This window comes from Falco rusticolus, chromosome 3 (assembly GCF_015220075.1).
Source record: "Falco rusticolus isolate bFalRus1 chromosome 3, bFalRus1.pri, whole genome shotgun sequence".
NCBI lineage: Eukaryota > Metazoa > Chordata > Aves > Falconiformes > Falconidae > Falco > Falco rusticolus.
In genome coordinates this window covers 75,357,347-75,383,268 of record NC_051189.1, presented here as the reverse complement: position 1 = coordinate 75,383,268, position 25,922 = coordinate 75,357,347, and the positions used below count along the sequence as shown (strand labels likewise).

Here is a 25,922-nt window from a genome sequence, read left to right as displayed (position 1 = left end):
ACAGGTACCTTCACCCTGCAAATGTCAACAAGGATCTGTTGTGGAGATCAGTGCAATTTGGCAAAACCAGCCTAGGTACTTTGGACTTTGCAGTAGTGGGCCCTGCAAGGCAGAACACATTACATACATTTAACAGGCAAACTTGAAAATGAATATTTGCATCTTCAAGGGCATGTTTCTAACAAGAACATTTGAGCATAAGGCCTGGTCATGAGGATTTCCATGGAGGTGACCTGAAATGGCAACACCAGAGAGACGAGATCTCCATGTACATGTAGCTCTCCAACACTGTGTTACATTTTAATTTTCAATTAAATTGCTGTTTCTGTTTTAGATCATGTCTCAAAGGGCAAGTGCAAACTTGAAGATTAATTTTTACTTATGGAAGATACAACGAGAAATTATTAAAACTCAACTGAAGATTGAAATTGTTTTATAAAACTTAGCAGGTTTCCATTAAACAAAGCCAAACCTGAATGCCAAGAAGCTAAATAATAATTTCTAATAAAGAAATAAGTTTAATAAAGACTTGTATGTGCAGATGCTGGAAAGCACTTTGCACAATTCAGCATTTTGAAAGTTCATACACCATGATTTATTAACCATGCAGAATGAGGATGCTGTATATCTATGCTGAACTTATCTCCCCAGCACCCTGAGAAAGCACTGCATTGTAAAATAGGGAGGAATTTTCCAACTTGTGCTGCAGAGTGGGAAGCAAGATGCTTCTCAGGCACCATGGCAGCTTCATCACATCTGGAGTTTCCTTTGAGGAAAAGGTGATTACAAGCCTAGTTGTACTAGGAAGATACTAGATGTGAAATCAGTGGATCGTCTGACATCACTTGTTACCAAGTTCTCTGTCCTCTTCACGCTCACTTGTGGCTCCCTCTAGTGCCTCACTCTTCATTGCACTCAAATCCCATGTCTGGAAGGTTCCTTACTGAGTCTTACCTTGGAAAAAGTCCAGTCTGAGTAAGGGATGACTGGAAGTGTTGCTATCCCAAGGAGATGTAACTCAGCCAGTCAAGCCTCAAAAGAAGGCATTAATTATCACTGAGAAAGGGTAGTCAAAATGGCTTGAGAGATGGGCTGATTCAAACCTTTTCCAAACTATTTTCACAGAGCACTGCCATGATATCCTAAAATTGCCCAAGTGACTTCTACAGAAGGAAAACCAGTCAGTGGTTTTAAATCCTGAAGCTCTATATGAGTCTTCCTACAGCTACCAAAAAACCCAAAATAAAAATAAATAAATAAAAAACAAAACCCCCAACAACAACAACCCCCCCCCCCCCCATATTCCTCCTCTGCTCAAACCAGGAATTTCAACGCAGGGGGCATGTTTGGTGGGTGACTAAGAACTAAGAAGAAAGAAGATGACACCAAGCAGAGGCAGGAAAGTTCAGCGAGACAGGAAAAGGGGGCTCAGAGGCAAATACCGGGGCTGTAGGATGCACAGCTGTGATGGAGGCCTTGAGGGCAGATGTTCTATTGAATCTGAGCCTGTCCCAGTTACACCCAAGAAACAATAACTTTCTGTTGTCAGTGTATGAAAATTTAGTTGGTAATAGGTCCCTTATCTTGGAACTGTGGGTTGGCTCCATGTTTCATTTGCTGCTCCTATCTCCCAATTTCGTACAAATAAAGCCAAATCAATTAAGAAATGAGATGAATCTAGTCCTACAAGTAGTTTTAAGATATTTCTGTTGTGAGTGTTTGCTCTAAATCTTAATGCTTCTCATAGGAAAGAAATAGTTCAGCAAGTAGCAAAATTTAATATTTTCAACTGCCAAATTATTTATGTTAAGAAAACCTAATTATCCTTGTTTTTCTCACAAATAGAAGTTGGCTGTTCCCCAATAATCTCCTGCCACCAAATCTTTTGACAAGAATTTTGTTTAAGTTTTCCTAAAGATGACTGGCAGACAGATTATGTTCAAGCATATAATCCACATTTTCAGAAGTCACACAAGAATGAGTCATTATAGCAGTTTAGTACCTATAGATCTGTTGAACATTGAAAAGTAACTATAAATTTCCAGATAAAACAGTTATATTGGCATCTTACAGCAAGATTCTGGAATCCAAGACTGCTGAGAGACATTTGGAGACAGAAGGATCTTACCTTGCAGAAATATGTTCTTTCAGCTGTAGAATGCTTGCTGCATTTATCAGGAGGTATTGTGCTTCATTCACAAGAGAGAGAGAGATGTTTGTAGCAGATGCCAGACCTAAAAAATCAATCCAACATTCTAACATGATCATTAAAAATCAGGAAGGTTAAACTAGTAATTTCACCTCATCTTTCCTTTGATATCTTATTCATTCTCATTAAAAAATTATTCATTCAGCTCCAAACACCAAGGAAAGATTCCAAGAATCCCCTCAAACCTGTAAATGATAATAATGTCACGCATTTAGAAACTCATATAGAGCTGAGATTTTACCGAATTTGTAAAACAATTTACAAAAGCAATATCTATGGTTTTCAATGCCCTTTCAATTTGATCCTTTCTATAATGAAACTTAGTCTAAGAATGAATTCTTTATTTATACATTTTTCATGGTAATTTTTCAAAATGATCATTGAGTTTCCAGACCGAATTATGGTCATGATGATAAAAAACCCCTCAGGATGGTGTATCTGTACTTTTTCACCAAATGTAGAGAAGCAGAAGGGCAGCATAGACAGTTTAGGTACAAATGTACCCTTTGAAACCTACTAGATCAATACTGGATCACTCTCTCACCCTTATCAGGGTAGTTACACACTCAGTATGAATTCCATGAGCCTGTTTACTAAGTGAGGAATCCCAAATAAAGAATGACAACATACCTTTTGTATTTTTCTGGTGCGACCTGCTTTTCATGTCTGAACTTTGTCTTATCAAGCGACATGGACGACCAAGAAACACAGAGAACCAGCCAGCAATTCTTTCTCCACAGTCATATGTTTTTACCCTGTTATGAGAAAAAAGGGACTTAACAGAATTTGATTGCCCAATATTTAATTTGTAAAACTGAAGAAAAATTATGAAGATGTTTATTCTGCTTCTTTCAATACAAAATACAAAATCTGTGTTGTCTGATGAGTGTCTAATGTCAAGCTCTGCATAATTTTATCTCCCCATTTTCTCAAATTTACTCAGTTACTCTTGAAGATAACATTCACGAGATCTAATTTAATTTTATACAGAAAATTACTGTGGAATAAAGGATTAAATAATCACAACACTCAAGACACTGACTCTGAAGTACAGTAACTGGTAGCCCATATTACAATACAGTATTATGAAAAAGTTAGTCTCTGGTCTGTGCTTTCAAATAGGATTAATCTGAGTTGAATTTAAGATTGCTCCACTGTGCCACACTGTATGTAATTTTTAATGATCCCATCAGGTACAACGATGTTAATTCTCTAATGTAATTCATTTTAGCACAGACATTCCACATTAAAACATGGCAGTGCTAGCAGAACCTAAGTATCTCTCTATCTAAAGATGATTTCCATTACTAGTGAATTGTCTAGTGAGAGGCTGGTAATAGACTTGTCATCTTTACCTGGATGTAATCTCTCCTAGAATGATTCTGAGATCACCTCTCTCAGTTCAGGAAGAGCACAGAACAGACCGCTGGGGAGCGATCCCATTTGCCACTAGATTCCTCAGCCCTGAGTAGTCTTAATGTCAATCTTTTAAAAACTAGGCATCTAGTTCAGATTAGTTGCCTGGATTCCCCTCACAGATAACGGAAAGAATTAAGTAGTTCCCATCCATGTTAGACCTCAGGATGGGATGACTCTCATTCTGGGAGTGTTTAACTCTATTGACGACAAAAGGAGACTTGACTGACACCTAACTTTAAAATGGCATTAACGGCTAAGAGGAATGCAAACCCCCATGCTGATCCAGGCAGGATTCTTGTAGCGAGGGAAGTGAAGTAGCAGTGCTCCTATGCTCGCCTTGCCCTAACCAGCCAAGGCAGCTAATTGGCACGGAGACTACCTGCCCTGTGAAACAAGCAAATGGCTCTGCACAGCAAAAGATGGTAAACGCTAGGGTTGAGAGAGGGAGTAGCCTGGCTTTATGGAATGCTTTGTAGGTTCAACTGAGTTACACAGGTAGAAAGCAGGACAAGTGAAATCAAAGAAATTTTATAAGCCCGCAGGGATCAGGCATTCCTTCAGCGCTTATTCCAAATTTTCATTGTGGTGCAGCTCTGTGTCCCTCTCCCAACTCTGAGACTGGACAGGTGCCAACCACTGCTGCATCTAGCCAGTGATGTCCTAGAACTGAAATGAAACTCTGGTACGATGACATATAGGCACTGTGGCAAAAGAGAGGCCAAAGTTTGAGTCTCCGCATGAGATTTCATAGCCTGAGCTGAGTGGTTCTTGTGTCCTTGCTGGCCACCATGCTAAGCTGCTAATGAGAAAGCATGAATATACCACCGTAACAGTTCAGGTGAAACAAATTCCCCAGGTATTCACTCCCACCCAAACAAAGGTGCTAGAGGTATATAAATTCTCTCCTGAGCCAACTGCTTCTAGCAGCTTGCTGGGGCTTAATAGCATATAAATCAGGAACAAAAGTTTGCCTTCTTTTTAATTTACTTATTGAGTCACAGTGGCTGAGTTAGACACACACAGCATTCTTAGTATTTCATCAAACATCACTGTGCAGTTTTTGTATTCCAAGACTCCTGTGTCTTCAAATTGCTTTCACTTATCATCAGATCATTTTCTGAGCAAGTACCATCATCTCTTCAAGGTCTTATTCAAAGTCCTGTTGTAGCTCAGTTCTAATTTTCTGCTTATGTTTATTTTTTTGGAGTACTCCTTTACGTCTGTCAGCATTAAATTTCATTTACCACATGTCAGGCAATTTATAAAGGTGGGCCTAGCTCTCAGATTTTGCTTACTGTTTGCCTTGAGTTTCCCACTCATCTTCCTGTTATGTCATTTAGCTTCGGTGTGTTACAGCTGGTCCCTCTAGCCAGGTAATTTATAGAACAAGAAACAAGGACAGCTGAAGCCTGAATATTAATCCCAAGGGATATAATAGATAGATTTACACAAACAGGCTCAGTTCACATTGTTTTTAACTACACCTTTGTTGCCTTCTCCCACTGATATTAACCTTCCCTTGATCTCTTTGATATCACGGCCTGTCTAAGAGGAGGCTGTGTCCTTGACCATTGCTACAGAGCACTAACCTTGAGCATTTAGGGTCTTCTACAACATCAGTAAACTTCACATCACTAGCTTCTACTTGCATCTGTCCACTGTTAGATATCATACTAGAGAGCCATGTCCCCCCGATGTGAACAGCCCATGCTGATGGACAACCCTCACTGAGATGAAGGCTAACACTGACGAATTGCTTAATGAGGGACACTTGGGCTCATCAACCTTTCGTGGTTGCTGTGAAATTAAACCTCCTCATGTGACTGCTTGCAGATTCTACATCATGTGCTCTTCTCAGCTATGTCAGCGTAAATTCAGAGTAACCACCTAAGCCAACAGAGCTGGATGAAATCACAGCATCAGAGAGCAGAATTAATAAGTGGAAAATGCCTTCAGTAGGAGCTTATTTTGAATAAAAGCCTTTAACAAAGACTTGGTCCCATTGCTCACCTCAGACACTTTGCAGAAAAGACCTCGGACCACAAATCACCTCCAGCTCTAGTGCAAAGGACTGTTTTGCTCCTATTTCTCCTTTTTTGGCCACAGAGGCTCCCCTGCTGAAACATGGGAACGTGGCATCAAGTGCTATTGGATCTCTGAGCAGTTTCAGAGCCTCATCAATGTTGTCCACTCATTCTGCCTTACTTTCTGCCTTATTTGCTAATCACAGTCCACTGTGCAGTTTGTCTTACACCTCCCCTTTCTTTGTTATTCTGTCCTTTTCTTCCTCCTCAGAACTCTAAGCAGTTCCCCATGAAAATTTCCTATTTTATACATTAAAAATGACACAGTCAGTGACATGAAAGACAAGCTACAATAAATAGCATGGCAGCAAATTATATGCACGCAGAGAGAAAGATAACCTAGCCTATTTTACAGCCTGTAATAGATGGGCTAACCATGGGGAGGCTGAGGATGAGTCAACACTAAAGGAAGTGGGACAGATGGTTAAAACAAATGACTCTTGGGTGAATTCCACTACCGGAAGAAAATACACGTCTGAGGAAAAAATCCTCTTTATCATCTGAATAGCTAGTAGAAAAGAAGGAGAAGATAATTTCCTGCATGGCTCCATGGGGAAAATGGCCAGGTCTTCTGCTGGTTTGTTTATGTGTTACCCTCAGAGAAGCAAATGTAGAAGGTTACAAAGAATTAGTATACCTTGGTTAAAAGAAGACATAAATCTGTAAATGGCTTTTAGTTGGACTTATCAAGAGACCTGGCAAAAAGAAAAGTAGATAATGCAAATGTACTTTAGGAAGGCACTTGTTACACTGCCACTCAGAAAACTTAATGAGACTGGGAAGTACTTAGAAAGTATGATGGATAAAAATTTAAGTTAACTGATAGGAAATTAATTTATTCATAATGTTATATTTCAGTGAAGTGGTATGTCTCTTGATTAGAGATCATGTAATTTCACATACTTGCCTGCAATCTTCCCAAGATTGTTAAGGGGACATTGATCAACATGGGTGGTCAAAAAAAAATTAAAAAGGGTTGTAAATATGGGTTTATAACTTCAGTAGGTTCTAGCAATTTTGAATCTGCGCAGCAGGAAATGGAAAAAGTTGCCAGCATCATTATTGTCAAATGAAGGAACTGCATTCAAACCCTGCTGAGGCTCCCAGCTGGCATTTGGGAATAACTGGGGACACCTTTCCCTTTTCTCACCCTTGCAGCAAGTAAAATAAAAGATCTCCCTTATTCAAGTGAGTGCCAAGTCATCACAGTCTCTTGTACCATCCTTCCTCCCCTTTTTCATTTTTATTGTTCTTTAATGGTTTGTACCAGACATGCTGGGCATGCCAAATTACCTATCTAGACCTGTCTTCTCCTGGTCCACTAAGTCATTAATAGCTTTCTACGCTCCCTCTCTTTTTGTAAGGACATCTGCCCCTGCACGTCCATCCAGTCGTGTCCTGTGTGTCACTACAGTGATTTTCAGCTGTGACTCCTCTCCGTTGTCACTCACCTGTGTGAACAGACTTTACTCTCACTGATCACTGCCCCTTCTCCAGTATTTTCTTCCAGTGATACAGATATTGGGTCCATTCCTAGACGGGCAAAGAGCAAACCATATTTAAATAAAACATTTATGCAGAACCATAGGGTCAATAAAAATTTCTTAGTTTTACATCTGTTCACAATCACAGCAGCCTCCCAAATAGTATGTGACAAATCTTTTTTTCTTTTTTTGCTAGAATTACATCCTCTGCCTGCAGGTGGCTCCAAATGATAATGCAAAGAGCAAAGTCCACGTTAAGGAATACACAATTTCCAGTTGAGTAACTTCAATATCTGTGTATATCAGGCAACAAAACTGGCACAGAATTACTGCTTCAGCCATGGTTTCTGTTGAAAGGATGAGTTTATCACTGTTGTGGCCCCTCTAGCAAATCAGGAGATGAGGTTAATCACTGTTGGGTTGGCATTTTTTTTCTGAATGGTGAAATGGAATGATCTGAAAGATGGAAGATGAAAGACGGAAACAAAGAAGTGAAAAAATAAGCACAGGCTCTTCAAGGAAAGAAATATAATGTGTCATAAACCTACAATAATTTAAAGATAAAATGTATGGAAACCACTAATGAAAAAATTATTCCCATCTATTTCTACGTTTAAAACAGATGAGGAATCCCTGGTAATGATCTATGTTAACAACTTCTTCAGTAGTTTGTTATCTTGAAAAGAATGAGCCAAAGAAATGAAAAGGCTACTGTGGTTTACTAGAAGCAAAAAGAAAAGCTGTACTGTTTTGCTTTCTGTTAATTGAAAGCCATAATCTTAAATGACAGAGAGTTTTACTGTGTAGATGCAATGAGTCCAGCTCTTTTCCATTATACTGCAAGATACCAGCAAAGACTCCTATCTCCCATTTCCCAGCTTTATAACAGCACATTTTGATTTCACTTAGCACTTCCTGTTTGTAGTATTTAGTACACATAAGAATCAAGCCCTACCAGCTCTGTGATAGGGTGAAATCTTTTCTGAAGAGTAATAAAATGTAGTTCAGATTCACTATATCCCAACTATCAGCTCCTTTTTTTAATGACGTTAGTATACTTCAGAAGTTAAGACTGAGGGGGAAAAGCTAGCTTCATTCAGGAAAATAAAACATGTAATAAAAGTATTGAACTTGCTTGCAAGAACCTGAAAAAGAAGTCATTGTTACCATCTTATAGACTAGAACTAATGCTCTTGTACTTTGAAACAATTAAACATTAGCAACATTCCTTCTGGAAAAGAAGGGCTCGAAAGGTTTTGTCCTGTATGCATCCTTAGCTGTGGTATCTTTTAAAAATACTTTCTAAGCAAGGCGTACTCACAAAAATTCTTAAAATAGAGTCTCAGGGCTTTAAAAAGCCCTGCTTTTATACACCAGCAAGTGTATCACATTTTAATTGAACAGTACACATTTTACAGTGATGTTTAGGTCAGTTACACATTGTTAATTACAATTTTATTCTATCTTAAGGCAAAAAAAATAAAAAAGAATATTGCCAGTTACTAAAATGTAAAAGCTGTCATTCTGCATGGTCATTTGCTTGATAATAAAATTCACAGATGTGCTCACAGTATTAATATAAAAAAAAATATTCTTGTTTTTATAGCTCCTATTTTCAGTCAGTGAGAAAAAATAGAAGTCTGTTATTTCAATAGACTGAAATATAAACTATTCATGTATATTCTTTCATCAGTGTATGCACTTAGTTCCCATTATTTTTATTGGCAGTAACACAGGACTATTTGAAGGCACAATAAACTCCATAAAGTGTAATTAGTTGCTCAGTTTTACTAGGAACTACTTTCTACTCCAATATTTTAAAGCCTTAACATCACCCAAAATTTCTCCCTCTGTGCAGCAGCAAACTGATGCCCGACTTGCCAGAGTAGTGCTGATTGTCAGCTAAAACGGAAAGACAGAAATTAGCCTTCTACAGAAATGTATTCTCAGCCAAATTCTGTTTGGCTGACTTTTGTGCAGGTCAGGAACAAACCCAGTGTAATCTGTGCCCCCGTTCATGTATTTGATGGAACAGGACAACAAGATTTCCCTGGATTCCCACTTAATGTAATATGGCTTCTAGAAATAAAGGCACCTGCTCTTGCCCACCTTTAAGTTACTGGTATCCTACCCATCAACTGCTTCAGACAAGATATAAGAAGTTGTTTGCCTCCATGGGGGTTTATTTAGAGTTACACTGATTTTCTCAGTGATAGCAAGGGTTCGTTACACTCTTTATGCCAAAAAGAATAGGAAATGCCTGTTAACAACCACATAGCCTAAGAAAATAATTCTGACAAAATTGACAAGCACAGTTTCTCAAAATTAAAATCTCACTCCTTGTACTGAAGTAAAGTACAGCCAGTGAGAGACTAAGCACAAGCTTTCCTCTCCCTCTGCTCTCACCCCGTTCCTCGGGGATCAGGGGAACACCATGCAAGCCAACTAATTTTGCAGGGAAAGATCCTAAGCCTTCAGGCAGTTTTGGCCTTGTCTAGAGTCCCAGTCTGATGTCTTTGCTACGCACAGCAGTGGCAGGATCACACAGCTGGGTCAGTCACACCGTGGGTCTTCCCACCCAGGGCTGCTTGTTAGGTGGGCTACAGAGACACCCAACATGCAGGAGTTAAAGAAAGAACCTGACGTGGTGCCTCAGCATACGGAGGATTCAGCAAAATGTATTAAAGCCGTTACTGTCACACTAAATCATGCCGACAATTTTATGTTGTTGGACAGGGAAGACGGAGAATATTAAACCATATTGAAATAAAATAGCCATAAACAAATTTTCCACTAATGAAAAGTTCTAGAGGGAGAGAAAAGCACATGCCTGGAGGGGGAGAGAGAACAGACTCATTATGTTTTAAAAGTGTCACAGACAGTCTTCACCATAATCTAATAGTATAACAGCAAAGCGTTCTTTAAAAATGCCACATACTTCGGCCACGTGGGATTTGCCCCACTCGGCTTTAGGCACTTACCAGAGGCACCTAATCCAGCAGCACGTTGCCTCAGGCTCTCTCTATGGGAGAGGCACCGCCAGACAGCAAAGCACGCTCTAGATGGAGATCATTGCCACAGCCTGCTCTCACAACGAGAAAGGCGCAGATGATAGCAGAGAAACTGGTAGAGAAAGCAGAGTGGTTACAGCCTCCTTGCAGAGGAGCAGGAGGAAGGCAGCTAGGCGGGCTGCAGCTGTCACCCAGTCAGCTCGGAGCTGCTGGGTTTTCACGTTCACTGGGGCGGGGGATTCAGTAAACCTGCAGCTCAAAGGTTTTCTCTCTCTTTTTTTCACTGCTGTCGCCTCCCTCACCCACTCCTCACCACCAGGTATGTCCCCATCACACTGAGAGGAGCAAAGGAACTCTCCACAAGAACTGTGAGGGCAGAGGGAGGAGAGGGGGAGTTGGAGAAAACACAACTAATCTTGGAAAAATGCATGCTACTGTGGCTGGGGAAAGGCGGTTTGGGTGGGAGGCATACAGTGGGAGAAATAACTCACAAAGCAACAAAGCTGGAAGAGACCTGGAGGTGGCTGTAGTCAGCAGGCTAAGTGCTACAAATCTGAAATAGCATTAGCCACCGGCACAGGCCAGCGAAGGCCCTGAGCTGTAGAACAGCCAGCCTGGCTCCTCAGAGGTCCACTGCTCCTCACCACACTGATCGCTGCTCCAGCTACACAGGCGGCGTTCAGCTTCAGGTCCCAAATTAGCAACAGACTAGTGACAGGCTGGTGAGAGTGGTGACAAAAGCAACACTGATTAACATGGGATTTTCAAGTAAAGAGTCAACTTATTACATTAAATTTGTCTGACATGAAATGATTTAAGTGGGAGATATAATGATGACCCATGTATGTGAAGGGATAAAAGAAAAAAAATAACGCTAACAAAGAAATCATGCATTTGGGCTGGAGGTAAGAGGAAAGAAAACAGAATAAATATTGGAACAACTTCCCACAGATTTATCTGCTCAGTCTTACCCTGCCTGTTTGTATGTGTTCCCATTGCTGCGCTATCTTACGAGCAGTAACCTCTGGAATATTCTCCCCAAGCAAATGAAAGCCAGTATTGCACTGTCAAGCATTAGAGTGCCACAGGTTGCAAGAACACCATGAGAGTGAAAAATAGCAGGAATATTATAAAAAGAAGCTCCACACCACCTTATGGGCTAGGATTATTGGTATCTACAGTCATTATAGAAAGAATAAAATGACTCCATTCTTACACACTGGCTGTACCAAAGCAGGCTATAAATAAATGCCCACCATATTTCTGTTAGAGCACACTGGAGATCTGATCGATTACTTTTCGGAGGAAAAGTGATCCATAGATTGGATCAATCACTTCTGGGTGGAAATGGTTCTCACTTTCATTGGATGGAAGGTGCATGACAGTAAAACTCCAAGAATGACACAAAGTAAAATATAGGATTTAAAGGTGAATTTCACCTTGGCCCTAAATATGGCAAGGCATTGTAAATCTCAGTGAGAAATGGATGCCTTGACTGCCTGAGAAAACTTCTTCCTGACTCTGAAGTATGTCAGTGCAGGTATTATTGACAGGCAAACATACTAATGGATATACACTTCCCTGAACAATGTGGTACTAGCAAGGGGAAAAAAGAACATACTCAGAAGAGCAGAATGAAGCAAGCAAAAGGCTCAACAGAGCTGAACCTCTGAAAATGTAAAGGATAAATGGAGAAAGTTTGGACAAGACTTCACACGGTGTCTCCAAGCAAGAGGTACACACAGAAAGGAAGAGAAATGCTAAGGAACTCAATTTCTAGAAATAACTGACGTTCTGAAGCATTTGGTAATTTAAAAGTTGTGAGAGAAGGCTTTCTATATAACTGAACACCAAAAATTTGAGGTGCAAGGTGTTCCACATAGAACTGAAACGAATTAACAATACCTCTTCAAAGGAAGATTATAGAGGGAAGAGTGGAAAATAGAAGCGTTTGTGCCAATGAGCCAGTCTAGAATCCCTAAGAAGAGACTAGATCGTGTTTGGAATCTGAAACACACACACAAAATCACACAAAACTAGTGAAAGTTTGACAAACCTATTCCAGACAAAATAAATCAACTGGTCAGACTTAATTTTATGGAGAATGCTCAGACAGCTGGAAAGGACAACTGTAATATACAAACAGAAAGCAGACTGTAGTTACAGGTTTACTCACACGGATTTCTAATAAAGGGTGAAAAATCTGAATATAAGATGCCTTGTTTTGCTCTAGCTACTGAAAATGTGGGCACATACATTATTAATGGTTAAGACATCCAGGTTGAGTAAATGTTAGACCCCAGGGAAATGATGAACACAATTCAGACACATGCAAACTTGACATTAATAACGACTTTTGTGGAATACAAACCTGTTCCAGCATTCAGTGCTAACAGCACTGTTAGCAAAATAGTAATTTGTATGTCCAAGCAGCAAAGGGCTTTCCGTAATACTTTCCATAAGTTGTTTGTTTGGGGTTTTCCCCCTCAGCAGTGAATAAAAAGGATTTTGATGAATCCAAACATCATGAAATATTTGCCTGATAGTGCAGGTATTTAACTGAGCTAAATAAAGTCTATTCCTTATTTTAATTCATACTAATTTCCACTGAAGACTCTACCCCTCTAATCACAGAGCTGGAAGAAGGAGAGCTATAAAACGGGAAGGTCTTTGGCCAGGGTGTTTGATGTTAGGCTCCTATTCCTTTACCTCTGTGGCAATAACAGATCCTTCAGGCTGCTGGACTTCCTGATGTGGAGAGGTACACTAGTCAGTAAGTTTCCACATCTGTCAGTTCGCTCCTCCTTCCTGGAGCATCCACTTTATGTATGCACGTAGGGAGTTGCTGTCTGCTCTCTGTCTGTCCCCAAAACAAACTAGCAAACTACCCAGGGCTTTATATTACAGCCTGGGCTTTCTTTGCCCACAGCTGGTAGCAGAATTTCTCCCTGAAGCCAGTAAGCACACAGAGCATTCAGTAGTTTAGTGGGTGCATGCAGGTGTCTCTGCCCAGAAGTTTGATACCAATAATGAAGGGAGGAATTGTTCACTAACCTTCTGCCTGAATGACCATATGTTTTTGCTTCAGATCAATTGAGGGATTTACAAGACACAACCTTGGCTCCTGCTTCTGAGTCATGCAGACTCCATTCTGGTTTACAACCATCCAGTTTCGGTCATACAGCAAACCCTGGTTTCCTACTGGCCATTCTGTAACCTGGGAGAGCATCAGGAAGGGATACAAAAGTTTAGAAAATGTTAGCTGCATTAATAGATTTATGCTGAAAAGAAAAGAAAGGGAAAAGAAACTGTTAATGAAATTCTTTGAAATCACGAAAACATGTGCAAGCCAGTGTCAGCCTTTAATAAGGGAAACCTTAATTGCAAATCAAAGATAAAGATATCACTGTTGAAAGCTGACAAAACAAAACTGAGTTACTGCAATTTGTTACATATTATCATACACTTTAATTTAACAGAGCTATAAGAATAAACAATCTCTGAAACACTCTGAAAACTGTTTTCAGTTTTATACTCATCCACTTTTAGAACATCTCCCCCCAACAATTTTCTTTTGATTTACAAAGCACGGACATTTAATGGGAGCTGCATGAATTAAGGCAAAACCAAACACAAAAAAAGCAAGAACAATGTGAAATTAAAAATTCTGAAAAACCTTATTTTTCATAAAACTGGAATCGCTTTACCAATGAATTCATTTGAGAAAACCTCCACCGCTTAGGCTTCTGGTTTAGCTAGGAGCATAATAGTTTCTCCAGATCTCCTTACAACAAAACACATTGTCTTCTTTGCCGTATGTTCTTCCATTACTTCTGTAACAGTCTTTACATCCAATAGCCATACAAGCATATTGCCCTTGCTTTCATGTACATTTTTCTGGTGAAAAGAACATCTGTTACTGATGCTACACAGATGGTAATCTTGAAATCAAAAGACAGAGCAATTTTAGTAATGCCTTTGGGTGATATTAATAACTGCTTTCTCCTTCAGAATGTTAAAATATTAATACCACTCTTTTAAAATAAAGCTGGACATTTAAACTTACTGCTTCAGCTCACGTATGCTTTCTAGTCACAGTTGAATACGAAGAAAAGTTAACTACAGTGGAACTTTGTTGAATTCTTGTATAAAATCTTAGCACAGCTCACACGAATTAACTGGTAAAAGACTTTAGCAAAAGGTATTGGGAAAAGGATATGTCTAGCATGGCTGGAAGCACTGGTTAGATTAATTAAAACTCACATTTTTGTTTAGCATGTGCTCTATCCAAAACCTCGTAGAACCCATGATATCCTGTTTTTATAAACTTTTGCAGGTTTTATAGGAGCCTGCAGCAATAACTTGACACTGATGGCCTGACTAGAGAAAGCTGAGGGTAGGCACTCTGGAACTGAAGACTTCAAGCATTAAAGATGAACTAGAAATAATTTGGCCATCGTGATATCAACTGTATTGAATACAGAAAATACATGGAAAGATTTTAAAGAGAAGAAATATATTTTATCAACCTGCTTGAGTATAATATTACTTGGCAGATTTTTAAGTGAGAATGGATGAAAAAATCAGTCAAAAATGAAAACTTTATGCCTGACAGTGTCAGCTGAAACCATGTTCTCCAAATGCCTCAAACTGTCAGCACCTAAATGATATGAAGCTTTGTATTTTTTAGGAGAGGAATCATAGCCCAAAGACTGCAATATCAGCTCAGGAACAGACTTTTGTTCTTGCTGGAAATTATTCTTTGGAGAGGCCAGTATTTTTTGGTTATCCTGTATAATTAGATTACAAAATGCATTTGAACAGCTGGTAATCATCTGAGAACTGCAAGAATTTCCTGCTAACAAATCTCCCTTCCAAAACAGAAGATCACTAATTGGTAATACATGCTCCCATGGATCCAACAGATCTTTACAGGATTTGCAAGATATAAAGAGCAGAATAAACTAAAAGAGAAGAAAACCAGAAAAAAAGCACAAAGGCTCCTAGCTCCCTATTGTAACATTCAGTTGTTTTGCTTCCACTTCAGGACAGGAGTCTTATTGAGGAGATAGCTTAAGTGCTTGCTTACCCTTCACTGAAGGCAAGAGGTTTTATCAGCAAAACAAAACATTCTCCCTTTAATCAGAACTTCAGCTGATTCTCACATGCTAATAGTCATTGTGGGGAAAGCCCAGCTAGCTAGGTAGCAGGTATTTGGAAATAATCAACATCTTCCATTCAGAACACCTCCAGTAGGTCTAAAATTATGGCAGCTAACTCCACACTCCACTCCAAAATGCATCATATGACTATATGTCCTCAGCCCTTTCCTCCCCTTCCTCCAGGCATTTGCCACTGTAGTAAGAGACTCGTACATACATGTGCCCTGCTGTGAGTTCCTGTCCTCTCACGGATGTCCCCTGTCCACTGTCAAGTGCTCTACTTTCTCTTAAATTTTCAACTTACTGTCTTGCACGTGTTGCTAAAGCCCAAATAAGTAAAGCTGCAACAACAAAATAACTGTGCACCCTGCCTTGGACAGAGAGTCACAGATGATCATGAAACAGTCAGAGCTGGTTTGTTGCCAATGCTGATACTGGAGATGAGCATGGAAGAACATATACATTTCTATTCTTAGCACTTAGGCTTGTGACCTGTGCAGACTGTTTCCTGCCGTTATTTCAAAGAGGCTGAAGGGACTGTTAAATGATTACAAGCAACTGAATAGAGCAGTTCAAGCAAAGTCTGCCTGCTCTGCTTTTATCCGAGACACGAGTGGTTCAGTTTGCTCCCCCTGGATTATGTCTGCGATGTCTGCCCAAGGCTAGGAGACAGGACACGGGCTGCAAAGATGATGTGTATCCTGGTAGATCAGCAGCAGGAGCTCAGGCAGGGCACTCAAATGTCACTAAATTACCTATATTCAGGCAACCAGTACCACGAAGTAAAGCAACCGATGAAGCTTACTGCAAAGTAAATCAGGTTAGCATATATCACAGTAAGGAATGCTGCATTACACAGCTTCTAACTTGATTCCCTAAAGTTGTCTGACCATCTCTGACCACTGAGACAAATTACAATGGAGAAGACAGAAAGAAAGCAGGGAGACCAATATTTTACTGACAGATGCTAGCATACACCTTCATTCCCAGCATGGCAGGTGAGCTGATCATCCAGCATAAGGTCTTCTCTACCTGTCATATGCAAGGCTCATTGCATAGTACAGCCAGTACATGGTATTGTCCTATCTGCTTTAGTCCATTTTTCTTCTTGTAATGTAAAAATATGCATTGCAAAAACATTGTTCTGGTTTTCTTTTTTTTTTTTTTTTCCCAGAAATTTCTTTAAAACATTTTGGGCTGCATTTCTCCATAGTTCACAGTAAGGTCATCATGAAGGCTAATACAATTTTCAAACACACTAAAGGAATCACTGAACGGGTTTTAAATTATGTAAGTTTAAAAATGTTAGCGGTCTTACGTATAATTTATCCACTGATCACCAGGAATTTGCATTGTATTTTAAATTAAAAGATAATTTGTCTTCTGTGTTGAGATGCAATTTTTATACCCCGAAATCTACTGCAAGAATAATAAAGTTATTAATGTTTAAAGACCTAACCTTTTTCACTGGGCACATTGCATTATGTAATTATGCAAAATTCATCAACATGAAAGATGTTCATGCTTAAAAATGCATGCTTAAAACACATTTTTATGTTGGAAAAGAAGAAAAAAAGTGGTCTGGGATAGAGGTTACTTCTCTTCTTTGCTTCTCCCCTTTTAATAAACTAATCCTAGGGAAAAGAAAGTGCATTTAAGAAGCTGAGTTAGAATATTCTGCCCTCCACTTCCTGCACTACAAAACCCATGGAACACTGAGATGAGACTGTCCCATGACCGGGAACACTTTGCAAAATGCTGTAGGAACTAACCGACCTGCAGCGAGCTGATGACCTTCATGCCAAGCTTCATCTTCCTAGCTGCCAAAGCACCCTGCACTCCCATTTTCTCTGGAGGTCAAGCACCCCCCATACTGAAACACTTAGAGTAAGAACAGAGAAATCAGAGTTTAGGAGAGGAGGAGGTGATGTGACTCTAAAGAGATCAAAGAGCTGTGAGTCTGTCTGTACTCACATCCTCATAGAGTTTGTCCTCCTGCCCCTAATCAAGTCATCTATCCTGCAACCAGTAAGTCAGCAGGCAGATTTCACTGGCAGACTGGCCGAGTCCTGCACACACAGTTCGCTGGAATTTTCCACAGCACATATTATTTTAGGCAAACATAAGTGATCGTCTACTTAAAATAAAGCCTATTTACTACACATGCTAAAGGTCTGACCTCCCATACCAGCTGGAGGCCTGCACTTGAACTTAAAATCTATGAGATTCTGATCTCAAGTATCCAAGTTTCACAAGTGAAGTGAATTTATTGCTGTCCAGTATCTAAACCACTTTCACCTTTTCACATAAGCTAGCTTAGAGCTACCCTACAATTGACAAAAGTGGAAATCAAATTCTTAATTGGGAAAACAGTTTTCTAAATTTCCAACAACTACAAAGTATCTAAAAGTATTTTAGATTTAAAACATAAAACTGAATTTCAATTCTTGGATTCTAACTGAAGACCAAGAAAACTACAAGCTACATGATTATGACATTAGAAGTTTATGAGTTTACTGAAGTAAGGAGGTAATACAATGTTTAATGTGAAGTTGGTAAGATAAGAACCACTAACAGAATGTCAAAGGAATAATTTTCTATAGGATTCAGTCTTTTCATGATAAAAACCTAGAGATGCTGGTATAATCATTAATTTATGAGGCAAAATTATTTTCAGGATTTGATTCCACTCAATCATGGCAAAGCTCCTCTAGCCTGTCTCACTTCAAACTCCAGTGCAGGTGGGATGGGTTATTTCCCTGTTTCAAGGTGATACAGGCTGATGTTGCAGTAATGACACACATAGATCTGTGGAGGTTGGTGCACTCTGCAGTTAGCGATGGTGTGGGTTCTGGCAACGATAGCTTGCTATTCTACTCTTACCCATTGGGAAGAGACCAAGCCACTGTCTGATTCAGAATGGGATTAACTGAATTTTAAAGCTCACTACAAATGGTGGGCTGTAAGTTGCCATTTTTACCCCTTCTATAGGCAAACAGTGAGACTGACTGATCTTTCACAGGCTGGTTATAAACATACAACAGTACATGTAGACATGCAGACATGTAAAAGTGCCTCTCAAACTTTTGGGAAGAAATATGTGAAGAATGCCTGGTGAACAGGAAGAATATCACAAAAGCAAACACATTTTCTTTGGGGATTTACTTCAATATAGAAATTAATAAAAATAAAAATACTCTTTTGACTTTGTCTCCTGGCCCACTTTCCTTATGCATTGAAAGCCCTTTGTCAGTGTATCTGTTAGGTCAGCTTCTACTGTTCTTTCACATGTACTCATGTATCTTCTATAAACCAAGTGGAAATGCACAAAAAATGCTCTTTGAGAAGAGGAGGAGAACTAAATGCCATTTATAGTGAACTTCCAGTCCCTTCCAACACCATATACTAAATACAGTATATATTTAATTGTATATTACTTGTTGGCAATACAGGCTCTGACAGTGCGTAGCATACTGGGTCCTAATGCAGCTGATGCTCTGTTATCAAAAAATATCATAACAGACTTCAGAAATTACTTTAGGCATGCAAAACTAAACCTCATAATGTAATTGCTGGTTTAGTATCTATTTTTAAACTTTTCAAATCAGCTAGTGTTAGCTGTGTAATCCAGGTTGCCTTGGAATCCTCTTGTAGTCAATGGAGACAGAAATATCCAGGAACCATTAATTTTTCCTACTGCAGATGCCTATTTTATGATAAAATGAATTAGCAGGTATCCATCTCCCACTGCTTACGGAATAGTATCTAACTTTACAGGGGCAAGTTGAGGTAAGATGAACCCTGCTTTCACATTGGGCTGATTAACACATGCCTGGCATGAGAAGCATGCATGAGGCATGGGGCTTTTCCCCCTCCATAAAAATTGCACTTCTGTTTGCCGAGGAGTACCAGGTTTGTATGAATTTATCACACGTTTCCCCTCACAGAGCTTGAAGAGAAGAAACCTGGCCCAGACTGTGGGAAAACATCAGATTTCTTTCATGCTGAGCTACGTCTTACCTGCTCCTGAGCACAATCACTTCAAAGCCTTCCTAGCGCTGAATGTTGTGGTATGTATCTCACAACACCAGCCTGCATGTTAAAAATAGAAATCAACCCCAAAGGGGCTTGAATACCGCTACAGCGTACTTCAGCAGCTTCTGTCATGGGCTTCTGTAATACAGCTATAATAACTGCAACACTTAAACAAAGGTTAAAAGATTTTTACATGAAATGTGGGTTACTTTAATTTTCTAAACAGTTTGATTTAGTGGGAGGTTAATAACAGGTGGAAATCATTTCTTTAGGTCTCATTTAGTGCTCAAGATTGTGCCTCTGTATTAAAGACTTCATAATCCGAGCCAAATTTAAAAATACAAATGTTTTGTTGATCATTTAATAGTGTTTGCCTTAATTCCCCAGCCTCTTTTTGCATTAAGGAAAAAATAATAAATCATGGTCAAATCAGCTGAGAAGCCATATTTTAAATGCAGGTGATTTGCCACTGGGTTTGACCCCAATTTTCACTTAGATGTGAGACAGTGACCTACATCAGTAAGTTTTCATAGGGAAAGTTACACAGTTATTGACATTCATTAAATCACTTCCCAGTATGGTATTAAGCAGAGTCACATTCTAGGTCATGTGTGGACCATACACCTACTTCATCATGCATTATTTAAAAAAAAGTCACAGCTAAGGTGATGATATTATTAACTTGGTAAAAAAGCAATTAAAATCTTCAAAGAGTGAACTTTCAAATAGTGCTGTAACACTTAAATGTCATATTTCTGTTGCAAATGTATTTTTAATGATAACATTTCTTTGTAATGTAAATCAGCCTTCTCTCAATTATAACATGTTAATCAAGTTATTTCTCAATTGCTGCCTACCCATCAATGCCTACAAGTCCATCACATGTCATTCTGTAAAAGCATACTAATTACTTGATTATATTTTACTCAAGTTTTGCAAATCCAACTATTTTCTTACAGACTGCACATTATGTGCAGATTTGTCTGTTGGGGGGGAGGGGAGAGCAGAAGATACATTTGCATCCTGTGACTTCAGCCTAATTGAAGATCCTTCAAAGTACCTTAGCATGCAGGACTTGATCCCAGAAACTGGAGAAAAGGAAGAACGGGTACTGCTTTCTAATATCTCTAACACACGCTGTTCCCGGATGACATGTCCAACAGGGGTAAGGAGAAACACTATATATATATATATAAAAACACTATATATAAGAATGATTCAAAGCACATACCTCAAATGCAGAGCAGGACTTGATTGGATAGAGGTAAATCCTGGTGACACTGATGGGCTTGCCACCTCTTCTACATGTTGGTACTGCAGTCTCAGAAACAGCTGCCCTTATGCTTTCTGCCTCAGCCTCCGGTGGGTGCCCACTGACAGCCGTCTTTGTCGCAGACAAATTATTCCCAAGTTCTCTGACCAAGGTGTGTGGTACTGCCGACAATTTACCTGCATTGTTAATGGAAGGGTGCTCAGCTGGGACAGACTCTGTTTTCAGCTTTGTAACAGAGGACTGGAAAGGAATCTCAGTGTCTGATTTTGAAAGTCTGGTGGCTATGATGAATTTCAAAAAACTCTGTGCATCTTCAAAAGAAGACATGTAGCCAAAGGATATTCTCACAGAACCCGTGGGACGTCCATCAACTATGTCTATATCATCTCCACAGACATGGCCAGCCTAGTTTCAAATAGGAAGAAAACCGAAGAGCTATTATGACAGACTTCGCTTTATCTCCTTCTAATCTTACATAGTCTCTTGAGTCTTTTAATTCTAACCTGAAAAACTGTTTTCAAAAATACAAGGTTAACTCATGAATAGAAAGAGAAAATGGAGAAAAAAAACCCCAACTGTCTTATTACTTGGTCAAGTGGGGATGAAGATTGTTTGAGATGTCCTCGTCTACCCTAAGGCAAGAGACTTCTCAAAACCATATTACGAATCACAAAAAGGTTGTAGGTCCCAGGATGGTCTATTAGCTAGGGTAGCCTCCAGGTATATTCCAGTCTCATCTGCATAGTTCACCAGGATTTAAACTAGGATATTACATTCAAATAAGTGAACAAACTGTGACTTCTCTGGGGAAGTTTTCTTTATATTCTCTGTCAGAACAGTTCCATTTTATATCATTAGTGGCTTATTCATGGTGTGTGTTAAACAGGTCAATGGACAGCCACGGAGCTCAGAACTGGTCTGGGATATTACCAAAGCAAAGACTTTAATCTAGAGCTCCAGCATCCAAAGTCACTTCCCTCATCATTGGGCAATGCAGCAAATCTGTCTGGCTGAGCCAGTCAACACATTGCTTTCAGGGTGGAGGGAACGGCCTTCCCCCTAGCACTTCCTCCTTTGAAGAACAGTTTTCCACTTAGAACATTTTTGTTGAAAAATCCCTCAAATACCTTAATAGTGACTTCCATGGTGACACCCCTCTATTTGACACGTCTTTCATACAGCAGCCTCTGGAAAAATCTCCCTTAAAGAAGTTTCTCCTCCAGTAACTGGGCCAGCGAATGCTGCCACTCACCTCTGGAGAGGTAAGGTAGGGACCTCTTTTGTTCATCCATCTAACACTAGCTCACCAATGGACACAAGATTTAGTCCTAAATCAGCATCCTTATTCCTGGAAGTGCAGCAGCTATTTTATTTTCCCCTCAGAATTTCATTTATTTACACATTTCTTTTACGTAAAAATGGAAGTGTGAATAGTTTATTTACATGAGGGCTTTTTTAAGCAAGAAATGTCACAGTTCAATGAACACAGATGCCATTTATACAAGGATAAATAAAAAAACCCCAAACCTATACATCAAAGCATATTTACTACATACAGTAGTAAATATTTTAATGTAGTATGATGCAGCTTTTATCCTTGACAATAAAGCAGATGCAAAATTTGCAAAATTAGGTTGTATCTGTTAATATACTTGTAACCTTTCTGTAAAGTATTAACTGATTGACTAAGAGGTTTCTACTGTGCAAATAAGTAAGTTCCTATGTAACATCCTAGAAAAGCTAACCACATTTCTCCAGGGACCCTTGAGGACAGAAAGTCATCCCTCACAGGCATTTTATAGATGGAAATCCTCTCCAGGGAAGGAAGAACACAGTCATTGCCCTGAGAAAAGGTGAAACCGAAGTGTATGTGCAAATAATGTGGTAAAAGATGTCTTCCCTTATACACTAATGTTGTCAATGACTCATCCAGATCCTTCTCAAAGGACTGATGGGAATGAGATGTCCCAAAATAACGACTGCTTGACTGCACCACCTTACAATACAATTTTTGGCAGATTAAGTGTCTCTCTGTAAGTTTGGGTTTGACCTACTGCCATTTAAATGACACAGATATGTAAGGGGCCACCCACTCCTTAGGAAAATCCTCCTTCTTTAAGGAGATCCAAGAGCATTACAGCTGGCCATTTGGCTTTTTGCACTCCAGCAGAAGGGTAGATCTTTTTTTCCTTTCTCAGAGGACACAGCTTCCTTGGTAAATCAAAGCACCGTTTTGCCAAGGAAGGTATTAAAGATCTCTCCCCATTTAAGAACTTATGCTATCAGTCTTGCATGTAAATGTGTTTGCAAAAGTTATCTAAATGTCTCTTTGAAATTATAAGGGAGCTACAATATCATACAGACAATTTTTTATCTTTTGAAGAATACCTTTAACAAAATTTTGGATTGCTCTGTATTAATTTACTGTAGTTTCAAACTCTGACAAATATGCAGACGTGAAGCCTCCCCCTGCTTCACTGTAATACATCCTGCTATACATCTTCTAACAACAATTTATGGAAAACATTAGTCATCTAGAAAACAGTCTTTACACTCGTGTTCTAACAGTCTAACAGAGCAGTAATTTAGGCAGGTGTCACCTAAATTTACTTTACTCTCTGAGATTCACTGTGTGTTCTCATTTATTGTTTCTTGTCCAATTTGTGTATGCCTTTTAAACTGTAACATCCAACAGCAATAGGTCTATAATACTTGAACATTATTAAGCACAATTAAGGATACTTAAGGAACAACATGAGATGAATTGTCCAGGAACTTCTGTTCTGCAGGAAGCCTGGATTTCATGTAATTCCAAATCACAACAAGAAGCCACAATTTCATATTTTCCAATGAAATAAAAACAAGCAACACATTCTGCTTTGGGTCCATCAAATGATTTTGTTTCAACACCCCATTTCAATGAACTGAATTTCAGTTAATTTAGTTCTTTAACATGGCAATTGAGTTGAAAAGTCAGAAAAAACAAATCAAATTTACCTTCATTCTTAAAGTTGCAGAGCCCGAAAACTACAGGACATGATACACTTGAGCTTTTAACTACTTGGGGATTTTTTGATGCAGAGCCAGATTTTCTTCACCCCTTCAAACCTGATAGTCAGAAGATGTCTCCTGGGTCACTGAATCTAGGTATTTTCCATGGGCAGTACATCATGTAATCTCATTCGGAAACTAACCTGCAGGTTCCTTTGGATGTCTTCATCGCTTATACCCAGATGCATCTGGCAGGCTCCTGTGTTACAGAAGCAACCTGTGCGGACATGTATGTTGTAGAGACTGGCCATCTTGTCCACCTTACCAATTCAGCAGGAGAGAAGACATAGGAGAAGAACAAAACCCAAACATTTTAAAGTTGTGGTCAACAAAATACAATGTTTCAAAGTACTAATCAGTTGGAGGTAAATTACTTCTCTAAATTATTAACAACTTACTGTAGCTTCTGGCATTCCCATGCACATTTAGGATTTTTCAGCCTTGTGATTTCAGCTGAAAGAAAACCGGTAGAAGCAGAAACAGGCTTCCCTTGGTATTGAGAGACAGCGCACACAACACAAGCACAGAGTGTCAGTTCAGCTCCTGATCCTGTTAATGCCAGTGCACGTGCTTAATTTTAAACCTGTGAACAGGTTCATCCGCATCAGCAGTGCTAATCACAGGCCTGCAGCCAAGTGTCATTCAGTGTCTTGACAGAACCATCATTTACAAGAGCCTCTGCAGAGACTGAAGAGAGGCCTGGGGCACCTCTTCAGTTAGCTAAAGAAACCCTTGTCGTCCAAGGATTTGAAACTGCAAGTCCTCATTACAGAACTGACTGTATGTGGGATTTTGGCACAGAAGTGCTTGAAGAATCAGCCTCCCAGTAAGAAATAACATCTGATAGGGCAGGGATTAAGCTGGAATACTTCTTTGAGTCTTCCACGTACAACCACCCAGTCTACCAAGTCCCTGGTGTACTTTTTCCACGTGCTGTGCTGTTCTGTGTTATGCCATTTATTTACTGTCCACTAAATAATGAGTGGGCAGAAATACAACACTTGATGACAAACTGGCATGAAAAGATTATGTGAAGGAATAAAAAAGATGTGCAAAGAGAACAGAACCACATGTCTATATGTGCCCTGGAAGGAGACATATGCATACACTGGCAGGATGGCACTGCAAAGAAGAGATACGGATTGTCAAGGTTTCATAGTGCAACTAAGAAACAATGGAAGAACATCACGGAGATCCTCTTAACACAGATAAGAAACCATGGAAGCACACTGCAGGGATCTGAAAATGCTTTATGTTGATTTGAAAAAGCAACAACAACAGCCGGTAAGGTTAGCTGAGCAGGTATAGCTACTGCCAGTTATTTCTAGGACAACAAATGAACATTCTGGGTCAGGACTGAGAGAAAGGACAGTCAAATGGTCAGAAAGATAGCATGAAACCTGGCACATCTTATTTCCACCACGGTTTTCCAGAACAACCTTGCACAGGCTGCATTAATCTCTCCATGCTCTTGCTCCTTTTCTGCAAAATAACCGTGTCGGAGACTGAGAGCGCCCCACCATACATGACAGGACACTCCTCGCAGGGAGCTCAGGCTCAGCTATGCGCACAGCAACAGCTCAGCTTAAACGGGCAGGAATAGAAGTGTTGACCATCTCAAACCAAACTAATCACTTTCCTAACTGTGAGCTCATGCTTTATCTGCCTGAGGCATCAACGTAAACATTCAACCTAGCTTTTCTAGCCGGCTTAATCTCTGGTTTTATTACTTTTAACATAAATTCTCCTTGTATATGATAATAGCCCAATATATGTAGCAAATATTTTCTGGTATAGTTCAGCTTGTCTTCTGTCTCTTGTCCTCTGACATCATCAGTCTTCTGTCAGCCTGTCTACTGACACCTCTGAATTTAACTGTGTGACATACCAAGCACCTTTCATTTCACCATCTCAGCAGCTTAAAACCCCAAGCCTTCTGTTAGAACTTACTCCAGGCTGAAATAATTCAACCTAAGTAGAGTTTAGCTTTGCTAAAAGCAGTTCAAACAGCATTCAGTGGTGGTGGTTTGTTGTTTGTTTTTTTTTTTTCTCATGCGTGGGGCACAAGATACTCTGACAAAAATGTGCTGTATACGCAGAAGAAATCCTACATCATTATAGTGCACAAATTCTTAAGTTAGCAAACATATTCTGTGCCACTAGTTCAGTTCAAAATGGTTTGATTCTCAAATGG

General features: G+C 39.5%; 1 protein-coding gene across 1 annotated transcript in view; it reads right to left on the bottom strand.

Annotated features, from left to right (window-relative positions):
* MOCOS (molybdenum cofactor sulfurase) overlaps positions 1 to 25,922 on the bottom strand; it is a 231,074-nt gene that overhangs the window by 15,781 nt on the left and 189,371 nt on the right. The window contains exons 7-12 of the mRNA XM_037379578.1: positions 23,872 to 23,988; positions 20,636 to 21,082; positions 13,262 to 13,424; positions 7,164 to 7,245; positions 2,840 to 2,964; positions 2,129 to 2,234 (exon numbers count right to left, since the gene is read on the bottom strand). Coding sequence (XP_037235475.1) covers positions 2,129 to 2,234; positions 2,840 to 2,964; positions 7,164 to 7,245; positions 13,262 to 13,424; positions 20,636 to 21,082; positions 23,872 to 23,988 — 1,040 coding nt within the window. The remainder of the gene's footprint in view (positions 1 to 2,128; positions 2,235 to 2,839; positions 2,965 to 7,163; positions 7,246 to 13,261; positions 13,425 to 20,635; positions 21,083 to 23,871; positions 23,989 to 25,922) is intronic.